The sequence below is a fragment of the Ischnura elegans genome, chromosome 12 (genome assembly GCF_921293095.1).
Source record: "Ischnura elegans chromosome 12, ioIscEleg1.1, whole genome shotgun sequence".
NCBI classification, from domain to species: Eukaryota; Metazoa; Arthropoda; class Insecta; order Odonata; family Coenagrionidae; genus Ischnura; species Ischnura elegans.
Genome location: NC_060257.1, coordinates 57791250 through 57805636, shown reverse-complemented (window position 1 = coordinate 57805636; position 14387 = coordinate 57791250). Strand labels below are relative to the sequence as shown.

The 14387-nt window shown below is 37.9% G+C and overlaps 1 protein-coding gene across 1 annotated transcript in view; it reads left to right on the top strand.

The window, feature by feature from the left end:
- The first annotated feature begins 1634 nt into the window (after window positions 1-1634).
- LOC124168865 (1-acyl-sn-glycerol-3-phosphate acyltransferase alpha) overlaps window positions 1635-14387 on the top strand; it is a 30162-nt gene continuing 17409 nt past the window's right edge. Inside the window, exons 1-4 of the mRNA XM_046547226.1 lie at window positions 1635-1739; window positions 7615-7828; window positions 9340-9473; window positions 11523-11704. Of these exons, the coding sequence (XP_046403182.1) occupies window positions 7659-7828; window positions 9340-9473; window positions 11523-11704 (486 nt within the window). The 5' untranslated portion in view covers window positions 1635-1739; window positions 7615-7658. The remainder of the gene's footprint in view (window positions 1740-7614; window positions 7829-9339; window positions 9474-11522; window positions 11705-14387) is intronic.

The window sequence follows — 14387 nt, the reverse complement described above, 5'->3', positions numbered from 1 at the left end:
TATACCTCGTAATACAAAACGAACGCAATGATAATGGGACCGTATTAAAAATCTTGCATATATTTGAAGGTCTGGGGGGGGGGGGCACGTGCCCCCGTACCCCCCCCCCTGGATCCGCCTATGCCTAACGCTATTAAATGCTTGGGGCACCCATATTTTTACCGCTAACAGGAGAACGGCTCCAGCGATGCCGGAAAATAATGACCGTTTCTCCCGATGCCTCGAGGGATGGAAATCCCATTCCTTTTTCCGTTACTAGGTACGTCCCTTCCTCCGTCCCTGAAACCATAGCTTGCACCGTCCTTCTGCCAATCAGAATGTTCGGCCGCTTACGGTGATTGTGATTAAACACGACGGTATTTAATTGAACGGCGGTTATAAATACGGGGAGTGATGAAATATGCGATAGAAAAACGGTAGGAATGACCGTCTGATTAAGAAAATGATGGGTCGAATGATCCCTGAAAAGCTATCGCTGAGCTATCATTTTGAGGGACGGAAAAAATGATCGCGTGATTCAGGCTTAATTGATCAGCCGGATACTCATGCGGGATTTTGCCGTTTGCGGAAAATTCACCGTTGCCGTTGATAGAAATCGAAGGGTCACTGTGTAAAAATGTAACTTAAGTAAAAAGGAATGAGCCGAGTGATGTCTTGAAGAATGGGAATCCCTTGAGCCATCGCGAAAAATGATCGCGAGGAACGGTCATTTTCCCACCATCATTGGAGCGATCGCTGGAGCTGTCCCTCGGACGGGATGGAAAATATGATCGTGTTTTTCAGACTTTGAGGCAGATAAATGAGTCAGTAAAGAATAATCTAATCTAAATAATATCAGCATAATAATAATTGAAACAACTGTCGTGGTTTTCCACACTTTATAAATCTTTCTCGGCTGGTTTCAATGCTTACTCATCATTTTGAATAGACAACTCTCGAAAATGACGCGTAAGCATTGAAACCGGTCGAGAAAGATTAAAAAAACGTGGAAAATAACAACAGCTGTTTCAATTATTATTATCTATGGACTTCCACAAGGTAAACTCGACTGAATATCTACATAATTAAAGCAAGATTATTAATCCCCCTCAACTCAATCTATCTGGAGAAAAGGCCCATTTATTCATCCCGATTAGTACTTCAAACGGTTGGGTGTATACTATACTGTATAGTGCCTTAAACATTAGAAAATACCAGCCATCAAAGCTACCCCATGAAGTCAACTTTTACTGATCGTGCTATTTAGGCTTTAGCAACGGAAACAATCACGCGAATGAAAACCTAGTGCGGTGATTGTTGCGGGTAGTTACGGCGGAAACGGATCATTTATATTATTTCTATCAATTAAACCACTATCGTCCGTACCGATAGTTTTTCCAAGGCGAAATATTATATCGGAATCACCGACAACCTACCTTCATTGCCAAGCCCACCTTGGGGACGACGGCCAAAGGAAAGGAAGAGGATATAGGTGACTATAGAAACGGAGGGGTTGGGGGAAATGCATTGTTTATCCGTTGCTTGGCAAAGGCCAGCCAAGACCTTCGAGACGTGTTGCATCTAGCGCGCGCTGGGTGGGGGTTGGAGGGGTATGGACTACGTCACGCGTAGTTGGACCACGCTATCCGCGGCGAAGTGTCGCGACCGTGCGTGATATCATTCGCGGCTCTGTCGAAGAGGGAAGACCGCGTAGAGTGCGGTGCAGGGACCAACTCTCCGCAGCGTCCAGGGGAATGAAGGTAAGGGACTGATACACACAACGGGCGTGTAGAATTTGAGTTTCCCGGCGTATGATCTGCAGGAATAATCTATCTATCTAGCGATTTGATCGTTGGATTATTCTTCCTCATAGGATAATCCTCTAAAACCGCTGTCACAGTAATGGCTTCTCTTGGTTTCGCTAGCTAGTGGGTCCTTCTCGCTTCTATAGCGATAAGGCAGGGGTCTCCAAAATACGTGCGCGCGGGCCGGATCCTTCCCGCGCACTCGTTTCAAGTAGCGCCCGATTCTCGCTCGTATCGTTGGTATCGAATACTTAAGTAATCGGCAAATTTGCTATCGGGCCCGACGGGCGATTCGGAACTTGGAATGTGGTTCTCGTGGCCTAGTAAATTGGAGACCCCTGCGTTAAGGTTTTTCCCCGTCCCATCCCTTCCCTACCCCAGAGGCGTCGTCGGGCTCCTATCGCGGCGGCGCCTCTTTCCTTTTCTTTGCTCCCCCTCCCCAGGTGATCGGGCGTATTAGCAAGATTGCTGGGTCCCGGCCCCGGTGTTTTGTACCCTCGCAGAGCTCCCCTGAGCCCTCATTACCTCTTGTCGGGTTTCCCAGTCCAACGATTTGATCGATGGATTTTTCTTTTTAATAGGAAAATCCACCAAAATCGTTGGCACATTAATGGCTGATGCCTGGTGTCGCTATTTAGTAGGCCCTTTCCGTTTCTATAGCGGTGAGGTGTTTACCTCGTCCCTCCCTTCCCACCCTATCCATATCCAAGAGGCGTCGTCGGGCTCATATCGCTTTCCTTGTTCCTTCCCATCCAAACCCATTCCCGGGAGTGCAGGCGTATAAGTCTCGGACTTGGTTCCCGGCTCCGGTGCGATGTAACCCTCAGAGAACCCACCTTGGTGTCCTGATAATTGTAGGGTTTCCCAAAGGGCATTGCTTTGGATATATGGCCCCAACGTAAAAACGGTGAAGTCTGCCATCGTATTCATTATAATTATAAGAAACACTATAAATGTAGTTGGGAAGTGTGCTATAATTTCGGATATAAGTTCATGGATTCGTACATGCTACTTTCGGGTCCACCAAAATCGTTCAAACAATCAGACAATAACTCATACGTGTTAATTTACCGAGTAATCAGACCTTAATGGTGTTGTAAATGCATGTGTTGCTAAAGTGTACAAATTTCTAGGATGCTTGTTTTAAAAATCAGTACAACGAGCGATATAAACAAATATCCATATTTAGATGAGCTACATATCAAAAAAGTCGTCTATTCATTTATTAATAAATTATAAGAATTACTATAACAGTAGCTGAGAAGCACACTAGTGTTTCGGATATAAGTTGTTGTAGAAGTTTACCTCGAGGAGAAAATTAGTAACATTCTGAAGTTAACTGCGATGATGGTAGCTCGTGTTTCATTTCATAATAGTTAATAAGAAAAAATAACCTTCTCATAGCGAACCTCGGGATGGGTTTTTCAAGCCAAATATTATTTCATGGCGAGCTTCACCCGTGGTGTATTTAACTATTTGAACCCGTGCGCGTGACTGCGAACAAAGTCACAAGTTTCGTGCAGTGATTTATGCTTGTGTTCTGTGCAATCATCAGAGTGATGAAAAACAAGTGCTTTTTCTAGCTTGTGCGAATGAGACCAAGATTGATTCGTGTCGTTTCTTGACTACGACGATAGCATTTATTTTCATGTTGTTTATATTGATTGGAAATTCTATTTATTTACATTAAATTCAATACTCACGAAGGAGGAGAAGTGTCAGGAATTTGATGAAATCCATTGGTAATTTCATTGTCTATATTAATGGATTTTGGGGGTTACCCAAATTATTGCTTCCATACTGGTCAATGTTTATCCATTAATATTGACAAACATGGGCCGCGAAAGTTTTAGTAATTGCGCAATTATATGGTTTAGTTAACATTTTCCTTTCCATGTAATAACTCTCTTTTGATCGCTTTGAAGAATTTCCTACCAGAATTTCCTATTATTCATATTCTTGTACTTTTTGAAATTATGGTCAATGCAACCTAGAACATTTATATTTCATAGCCCAAAAAGTTAAAAATTTAGAAGAACATCTACTGAATGCTTATTAAATTAACTTTATCTCAAATATTAATTTACCTAAATTAATGGTAGAGATAAAGTAAATGTCCCAACAAAAGTAGAGACATAGAAGCTTTTGGAATCTCTGATAGATAGAAAATTTTGTATTTCGATAATTATTTCTAGGGTTTCAGACGTTTCTAGCGGGGGTCGATTCTATAATTTTCGTCATATCTCGTCTCGTTTACCCTAAACATTTGTATGAATCAGTCAATCAGTCAGTCAGTGATCGGAAGTGGATTTTATAGTATATAGATACTCAAGTAGGGTTTTAATATTGGTTTCTGCTTTTTGGTTATGGCTAAGTCACATTTAGAATTCATTTCTACTATGCATACTCTGCCAATTTTTAGTTTATTCCCGAGGTAAACTAAAAATTCATATGGCATATCTCTGTTTGTATTCTGTGCTGGTATCTATTTTGAAGTTTTCATATTCCATAGTAATGACGGCGAAGGGCTGAAATGCTTAACGGGCTAATTTCCGTTGAATTGTAAGCACGGGCTTATTCATGCTTCGCTCATCATTTATCTTAAGCTGTTTCCTAATACACGTGAAATTTCCCAGTGGTCTCGACTGAGCCTGATTACAAGTTGACTAAGGTTGCAATGACTCAATTATACATGCTTGTGCAAACAAACTGATTATGGTTGATTTACTGATAGTTTACCGCTCTCGCTATGCAATTGCCGAAGATACATATCATAATAACTATTATAAAAGGTAATAAATCATCAATTATTTACCGTGAGGAAACAATTTACTCGCGAAATTTCCCAATAGTCCAGTCACAGAGCCTGATAGCAAGTTGACTGTGGTTTCAGTGAATCAAGTACACAAAAGTTTGGGTATAAAAACTTATTAATATTGTTTTACTGATCGTTTACCGTTCTCGTAATGGAATTTCCGAAGATACAACTCCTAATAACTATAGATAATAGGTGATAAAACACCAATTATTAACCAAGAAAAAACAATATATGATTGTTGAACAAAAGAGGGGTATCAGCTGAAAAGAAAAGTCATAAACACTGATTTTCCGGTCGTCAATGCGTTAAAATTCGCAGGCGCGAAATCAATTGGCAATATTAAGCATATTCTGTTGTGTCCGATTTCTTATGTCTCTAATTTTCTTATTAGTGATGTCAAATTTCACTGTTAAAATAAAGTAAAGAAAAATTCTCCCGTACTAAATTTTGCTATTTTCTCGAAAACTCCAATTACTTCGCTTTGCTTATCATCATCCTTGCAATTTCCTCGTAATTGCGCAAATATTCGCTTGCATAATTGGCTGACAACATCTGGTGATTGAACTCTGCAGCGATTTTGATATGATACATGATTATGGGTGATCAATATTTGTAGATAAAATTTATTTGATGGTCGACTCTTATTTTTTTCATTGTTTATGTACCGTATCTGTGTTTCTAAGTCATTTAAAAACCCTTGATGTTAAAGAAAGGAATCAAAGGAATCCCACAAAACATTCTGTAGCAATTGCATATTCACTCGGATGTTACGTTCAAGGCTTAGATTGGTTGAGCTTTTAAAAATGGGTATCTTTCAGAGCGACACGGAGAACATTACATTAGAACTCCTCTTCATTTCCAGATCCGACAGAAACGATAAATTAAGAGAGATAATTTGCCGAAAAGGTTTTTCCCCCGCACGATAAACGACTTCAATAAATTCTAGGCGTACTTTCGGCAGAGAATTTCCTTTTTATGGGCAAACGGCTGGTGTCCTAACACCCCGCGCCACACACCAATTGAGGAGTCTTGCTGGGCAATATATAGATGTAGTATTCTATAGCTTTTATAGAAATGGGACATTCTGTTCACGGAATTCGTATTCTATACTTCAGTCTACCGTAGAAAATAAAAAAATACGCTCAACTTCCGTGGTCATATCCGTGAGCTTTGACCACGGTCGAAATTATCTTCTTAAGCAACTGCTTCTCGTGAAAAAACATGATATGGACGAGATAAGAAATGTGTAGCAGTATCAAATCCGACAATTTCAACATTTTCACACACGTGCCTACATCGGAACGTAATGTAGCGAGGTAGTGACCTTTTCGTTTACTCCACTGATCAAGCCAATCAATGCGTCAGCTATGAAGTTGAAAACCAATCGCATTTCTTCTTGGTCATCGCGGCAATTTCAAATGACAGCGATCGATGCATTAAAAACTTTGCGGGAAAACACTGGGTTGGTCAGTATCAAAATTAGTTCGGGGATTTTTTTTAAATCTCCTCATATTTAACAAAATATTGAGAGATTAAAATTTAGAATGTTTGAGACCGAAACAAAGTTGTTTTTTTCCTAAATTCTCATTTTCACAATCTTTCCCCGATGATAACGATTTGATACGCGATTACAATGAATCGTGATATTTTTGCGGCTATCTCGCTCTTTTTTCAAGTGTCCTTACATCTTATTTATCAAATATGTTGCTCAAAAACATACAAGGTGTGTTCAGAAAATAATGGGAACTATTTTTTTGAATTTTCTCGAGTTAGGAAAGTCCGATTTTCAAAAGTTTTTTTTTATTATGTTGGTATACGATGTACATGCCCCTGAAGTATGATAACGCTTTCAGCTGTTTGAATTGTTCACTTTGTTTTCGGTATCCGCCAAGATTTGACGTTCTTTTAAGAGCTATAGGCGATTTTTGGCTCACACTTCATAGCTTATTCGACGATTTTTGGACGAAAAACAATACTGTTGAGGCCGTTTTACACGGTACACGGAAGTGCGCAATCTAACGTACGTGCGAAGGCGCAATCAAAATTGCGTCGTGTAAAGCGGTGAATTGCTAGAACACATGACAGAATGCGTGGATGCGAGACGGCAAAATAGCCCCAGTCCTAATTTCGTTCATGCATTCGCGCAATTCCACGCCATTTTAGAAATTAATGCAGCTCTAACCTGCGCATTCCGTGCCCCGTGTAAAACGGCCTTTACAATACCCCGGCCTCCACATTCGCTAGACATGGTTCCGCATGAATTTTTCCTATATCCAAAAATAAAGAGAACCTTTACGGGCGGTCGTTTTACAAACATAGATGACACTAAGACGATTGGGTACAGAGCTAAAGGCTATCCCAAGGATCGAGTTTGAGAAGTATTTCGAGGACTGGAAGAAGCAGGGGCGCAGCTAGGAATTAAGGTTATGGGGGTTTTTATGGCGCAACTAATACTTACGAGAGTGGGGTATTGCATACCCACCAGGGTAATCAGGCGTTGCTGGTGCCTTCCTCCAGAAAAAATTGAAGAATAATGGTTCAAAATGGCGAGTTTTACGGCTTTCTAAGGGATCTTTGATAAATCCTAGCACTATTCTTTAAGTAATGCTGATCCAAATAAGGAAAATGGATTAAACTAAAAAATTTCTCTGAACTCAGGGGGGGGGGGATTTATCCCCCAAAACCCCCTCCTTGCTGCGCCACTGGGAAGAAGTGCTGGCACAAGTCCACAGTACGCAATGGGGACTATTTTGAAGGCGACAACATTAATGAAAGGAATAAATATTTTTTCGGAAAACTAAAACTTCTGTTATTTTCTAAACCACGTATTATGCGTCCCTCCTATGAACTATGCTAAGATTGAGAGAGCGTCGGATAATACTCAAGTCCTAAAGTACAATTTAATTAATCAACTCATGACATTCAACATATTAAAAATTGATTTATCATCACGTGCTTATAATCAGAGGATAAATTAATATTATACTAACAATAATACTTTTTACATTACAGGATTTCATGAGCAGCAGTCACAGCTGATCATCAAGGAAGCCACAATGTTGAAGGAAATCGCGTCAGTTATTTCAGTGCTGATAGTGCTGTATTACGTCAGCAGTACATTCCGTTATGTCGCGAAGTTTTTCATTTTCGGCCTGCTGAGCGTCATTTCAGCTTCTATATTTATTCCATTGATGCTGAGAAAGCCGAGGGACCCTAAAAACGCAAAGTAAGTACATGCATTGTTAAATGAGAACCTCCATTTGTACACGACCGCTCAAGCCCAAAGGGAACTACGCTATCAGCGCTAAAGTGCTTATGAAAGATGCTCCTTTCTCTTAACTATCGTATCAGTTTCGCTGATGTTCATGAGTTAACTATTGTTTGACGTCGTATTTTTCGTCAAGTGTCGTATACTTGTTGTTGTCGAGCCGGAAGTAATTATAAGTAAAATCCAGTTTCCATCAAAAGTCCATGCTATTATCCATTTGGCTATACCAAGCTTTCAACCCGCCTGGTCTTAACAGGGCCCACTGATCTCTATAGCCTTCTCCTCTTTCCCACCCCCCATTCCCCACCCTCTCCCTTCCCCTATCTTATCCTAATCCCCTCAGCCTTTGGGCATTCTCTGTCCTCCTCCTCAGTCTCTCCTTGTCTCCTTCCCGACGAAGACCCTAAGGGGTCGAAAATTTGAAACTAACGTGTGAGTTCTCTTTTATTTGTGTCTATGTTTTTGTGGCCTATCATGGCATTTATTTATATCTTTAAATTATATTGTATAAAAATACCCGATTGTACCTTCTTTATGTATAAATATTGTGTATTGTTTTATTCTCTGTATTTTATATTGTTCACACTTTTTCTTACATAGCCCTGAAGATGATTTAAAAAATAAATCGAAACGTTGGCTGAAACTTATTTTATAAATTACCTAAACTCCAAGAAATACTATATTATATATTAAACAAGGTCAAGAAAAGGGAAAAAAATAACACTTTTTTTCAGCACACGTGAAATGCATAGCGGTAGATTTTACGAGGTCTAACCGATTTGCAACGTGAAAGATAAAAGTCTTATATTGCGTCCAAGTATAATTAAGTAAATCCGAGAATAATAAATTGAGCCTAACTAGAAAATTGCTTGCGAAAGAAATTGACAATTATTTATTCATTTTATAATAATATTATATATTATATATAATTATTATATCATTTTAATAAATATATTATGCTACAATAATAATTATTCTTCGTTTTTTAATGATATAAGCATGTACGATGTGTTTATAAATACTCTAACTAACTACGGACTCTTTCTTTGGTACTGTAAAATTTATTGCCTCAGGGATACAATACCCACCAGGTACAATATCCTTGTTGTGATTTCCTATCAGACGTAAATATTATTCTTCCGAGAATTAAGTAACACATTAAAAAAGTGTTTTTCCGTTAATACAAGGAATAAATCAAACAGAAAGTGCGATAATAGAGGTATTTACACTATCGCCAACAATTTTATTTCATCAATTTTTATTATAAAAATAAGTTAAATTGCATTCATTTTCCAAACATTTTTAATTCATGGCAGTTCAGTTTGGTTATTTTTTCTACATTACGTAATGTGAATATATATATTATTAATTTGCAAATAATATTTTCAATTGTTTTTTTTATATTCCCATCAAACTTTTGCTTTGGTGACTTTTGATTTGTATATTATTCAAATTTCTCCTAATTTCAGTTTACCAGCATGGGGGTCCAGGATGACAGCAAAACTTTTAGGAGTGAAATATAAGATCAGGGGGAAAGAAAATATATGCCATGATGAAGGGTGTGTGGTACTCATGAATCACCAAAGTGCCATTGACCTGTTTGGTGAGATGAAAATTTTATTATATAAATATACTACCTTCTACCTAATGATATTGCTTAATCAATCTAAAATAAGTGATGGAAAGGTGTAGGTCGGAATCGATTTTCAAGCAATCGATTTTTGATCGAAAAGAAAAGCTCGAATTTTCAACAAAATCGAAATTTGAACCAAAACATCGATTAATCGAAAATATCGACGGTTCTCTTATGAAAAAAAACACAGTTCGTGCAAAAACACATTAATTATTATTTCGAAAAAACACGCCAAATACACATTCAAGAAGTAAAAAAATCTATCCACAATACTTGCTTGAATTATTAATGGTAAAAATTTATAAATTCACGATCATTGAAGTTTTGGGGAACCATTCGGCTCCTCTAAAATATTTAAGAAAGATCAAGTTTTCTTGAAGATCGTATCTTTTCAATTTCATCGGTCATCTCTTTCTTCTGCGACGTCAAATCTTTTATCTGGGACGGATGACGTTATCATTGGCCGGTAATGACGCTGCTGACATCATACGAAATGGTCAACATCAAGGTTGAAAAATCGATTTTGGATCGAAACTCAAAGTAGCTCGATATCGATTTCCTCGATATTTGACCATAAAAACTCGTTTTTTGTATTTAAATCGAAATATATTTTTCCATCACTATTTAAAATAGTTTTTTTTATCATGTAACGGATGTCATCGTGGTTTTAAAAATACTCTGGGTACAAAAATTGATATCCTCATTTTTAATTCAATAATGGGAGCGAGCATTGAAAACTTAGCAACGGAATATATTTATCAAAATGCATACTATAATAGAGGGGATTTATTTTAATTTCATTAGAAAACATATCATTTGATATCCAATTATGCCCATTTTGAATGAAAATTAAGCTAGGGTTTTCCACATAAAATATTTATTAAATCACTATCATGGTTTCAACGCACTAGTGATCTAATAAATATTTTATGTGGAAAAACATAGTTTCATTTTCATTCAATTTATTAGATCACTAGTGCGTTGAAACCATGGTATTGATCTAATAAATATTTTATGTGGAAAAAAATAGTTTAATTTTCATTAAATATGAATAAGTTCCATAAAGTAAAGCCTCAAAGCATCAACTTAATTATTCCCATATATAATGTCATTCCATCATGACAAAGTCATTGGGGAGATTTGGTGAAGTTAAAAAGATACATTACGTAGTAAAGGTATCAATTACAGGTAATTATACATGCATAAACAATTGAATACTTTCAAAAAGCCTGAAGGGTTAATGAAAAACATAATATAGAATAAAATATGGGATATAATGAGCACGTATAAATGGCGTTAAAGGAGTGATTTTCATGAAGATCGAACCTCTAGTCTTCTTGTAAAAAACAATAAAACTCTATTAACAATTTGTGCAATATCCTAGAGTATGCCTCAATGGTGTGGGATCCCTATGAGGTGGGACATATAAAGGCCTTGGAGAGAGTTCAAAGAAAAGCGGCTCGATACGTTTTGGGTGGGCATCGGAGGACAGAGAGCGTATCAGGCATGTTAAAAATACTGGGGTGGGAATCTTTGGAAAGTAGGAGAAAAAGAAACCGACTCTGCGGTATGTATAAAGTATACAAAGGGGATAAAGCGTGGAGGGAATTAAGCAATGAAGTGGGAAAACCTAATTTCATTGGTAGGAACGATCATAAGGTCAAAATCAAATGCCGGGCGCAGAGGACCAATGTTAAAAAATTTTCATACCTGAATAAAACAATTGAAGATTGGAACAGATTGCCTGCAGAGTTATTTGAGCTCTTTCCTAATAATGTAAAAATATTTAAGGAAAAGCTGAAAAAGTATTTAATTTTTTAGAAATTTTAATTAAATTTTAAAATTTGTACAACTGTCTAGTTGATATGTGACTTTGTGGGGATGTTGTGTTTTTATTTTTTGTATATACATGTTACCACCTGGCCAGTTGCCAAATTGTAACTTATGCAATAATAATAACTAATTACCTTTAGTTTCTCAACACCCTGATTCTATGTATTAATGTAAGATATTTTTCAGTTTTGGCCAATTTATGGAAAATAATGGAACGGTGCACAGTGATAGTGAAGAAGGCTGTGTTCTTCATTTGGCCGTTTGGATTGGGAGCTTGGCTGTGGGGCACAATATACATTGACCGACAAAACAAGGAATCTGCAAGGTCGGCTGTGAACAAAACAAGTATAGCGATAAAGGAAAGAAAGGTAAGATTGTTGAGATAAGCAAAAAACTTGATTTTTAAAAACAAAATTCATGTGTACTAAACATCTTATTATGGTTTCAAAAATGGACTATACCACCATTTAATATGCATGCATAAATGGGTCATGTAGCATTTGTATTTGTTCGCAATTTAATGACACATGATTGGCGAATTAATCTCATGAACAATTCTCTATCCCTGTTGGGAGAAAAACAGTCCATGACTGTTGATTAGGGGCGGTTATAAAACAACTTTTTTCGAAATTCAAAGTTCAACATATGTCAAAATGTAGCCCGAGGTACCAAATGAACAGAGAAAAAATTTTGTTTCTGTAGGTTGACATCCTACGTTGGCACCAGGGCCATTTATGATGAGCTTAAGCAACCCGCAACACATACCCTCTTTTACGCTATTTCGGCGATAAAAGTCCTGATTTAAACGGTATTTTCAGCCGATTCCGCACCAGTCATGTCTGAAATTGTCGAGGCAAGCAACATAGATCGAATACTCAAGTTTTTTTATGCAATAATCGGTACTAAAATGCAAATAAACGTAAAAAAAACTTTTAAAATTTCTTAATTCATGGCATATAATTTAATTTGGTGTACTCATATGATTATCATCGCACTAATATGACCCTACCTATTATATAGAACAAAATTGTTGATGTAAGCATATATTGTACATTATGTAGGAATGAAGGGCTATAAAAGTAAGTGATTGGCTTCTTTCGGGTTCTCTCCCGCGTCTGTTCATCTCAGGCGACGACATGTTTCGCAAACGTTTCAGTTTGATTCTCCAGGTCCGAATTGTAGGATGCAAAAATCTACCGATTCGATCGATGGATTTTTCTTCCTCATAGGAAAATCCACTAGGATTGGTAGAAAATTAATTGCATATGTATGCTTGGTTTCGCTAATTAGTAGGGCCTCCTTCGCTTCTATAGCGTTGGGATGTTTGCTAATTGTAAATTGTACAGGATAGGGGTTGCAGAATCATGCAATTAAATAGGGTAGAAAATTATGGCATTGAAATTCAACAGAGTGGAAAAGGTCGACACGGAGGATGAAAGCATGGGGATATGGGAAAAATTGCAAAGAGAATGAAAGACGGAAACTATCAGAGATGAATGGAGTAGAAAAGATAAGGCGATTAGGAATAAGAAGAAACAGAAACAAATGGTAAAAAAGAAATAGACATAGATAGACCATAAGAAAGTAGGAAAGAAAGAAGTAGAAGAAAATATTGTCGTAGAATAAAATGAAAGTGAAATAATTAGGAAGGGATAGGGGCTTCCGCTCCTATCCCTTCCCAGAGGCGTCGGCGGGCTCCCATCGCGGCGGAGCCTATCCTTTTTCCTACCTCTCCAGCCCCTCCCCGGGTGATCGGGCGTATAAGCCACGGGCTTGGGTCTTGGCCCCGGTGTGTTGTATCCCTAAGAGGGTTCACCTAGGACCCTCATACTCTCTGTAAGATGCAGTGGGTGATTTCCTTATATACCTTTCCTTCGGCTGGGGCCGATTCGTTTTGTTGCGCTTTCTTGTTTTCGTTGTAAACTAGTTTCCAACAGCTGGGCAGTGTGTAGCCATCATCTCTATTGAAATTATTTGGGTTTTTCTTTATTTCGATGACTTTTCTGATGAGTTTCGGATAATAGCGTCCTTATTTTGTGATCAATCTTGCTTCTTTCACATTTACACTGTGTTTCGGTCCGCTCCATGTGTGTTCGGCGATGGCTGATGTACGAAACTGCCTGTTTTTAACGGCTCTCCGGTGCTCTTGAAGGCGGCATCTATGAGTTCTAGACGTTTGGCCGATGTATGCCTGGCCGCAATCACTTCACCTCGTATACTTCTTCGTGGACGATTTCGGGCAGTTTGTCTTTCCTATTGCTGAGTAAATCTGCTGTCTTGGCGACGGAGGCGTATCTGGTCACCGCGTCGTGTCTCCTGAGTATTCTCGCGATTTTTTCCGCGGTTCCAGCCACGTAAGGCAGAAAGGAACATACCGGTTTTGCCAATGTTTGTAGTGCGGGCTCCTCAGACGTCCTTTTAAGGGCCGTAGATGTCTTCCCTTCTACCATTCTGTCTGCTTTGAGGATATTTTATACATTTACATAGTGTTAAAAAATGGAGTGCATTTGATACGATGGTAATCTTTCATAATTCCAAGGCCAAATTGCAATTGGATCCGAAATGTGGATAATTTTAAAACATGAGATTATTTTCTTCATGCATGCTATTGTTTTAAATATGGAGTCAACGGTGCACCCAGGATTAAAACTGGGGGGTGGGGAGAGTTGTAACATTTTAGCAGAGAAAGGTTGATGAAACCAAAATTAAAATATATATGAAAGCGCATTATTTGATTTTAAAGTATTTGCTTGAAAAAATATTGATTTTTATTTTAATTCCATATCTTATAATAATATAATTTTTCTTCAAAAGAAATTTGTTCAAAACTTTCGTTTTGAACTAAACTAATTTTCGCTTCTATGGGAGGGGGAGTAAGCTGCCCCCCTCTGGGTACGCCCATGTATGGAGAGGGGACACTTATAAAGATGCCAGAAGCTTCTGCCTTATAAGACCAAAAAATACTGAAATGTAAATTACAAAGTAAAATAACAGCAGTATTTTTTTGCAAAGCATCTATCAACTTAAGGTCTCTAAAATATTATTTCATGT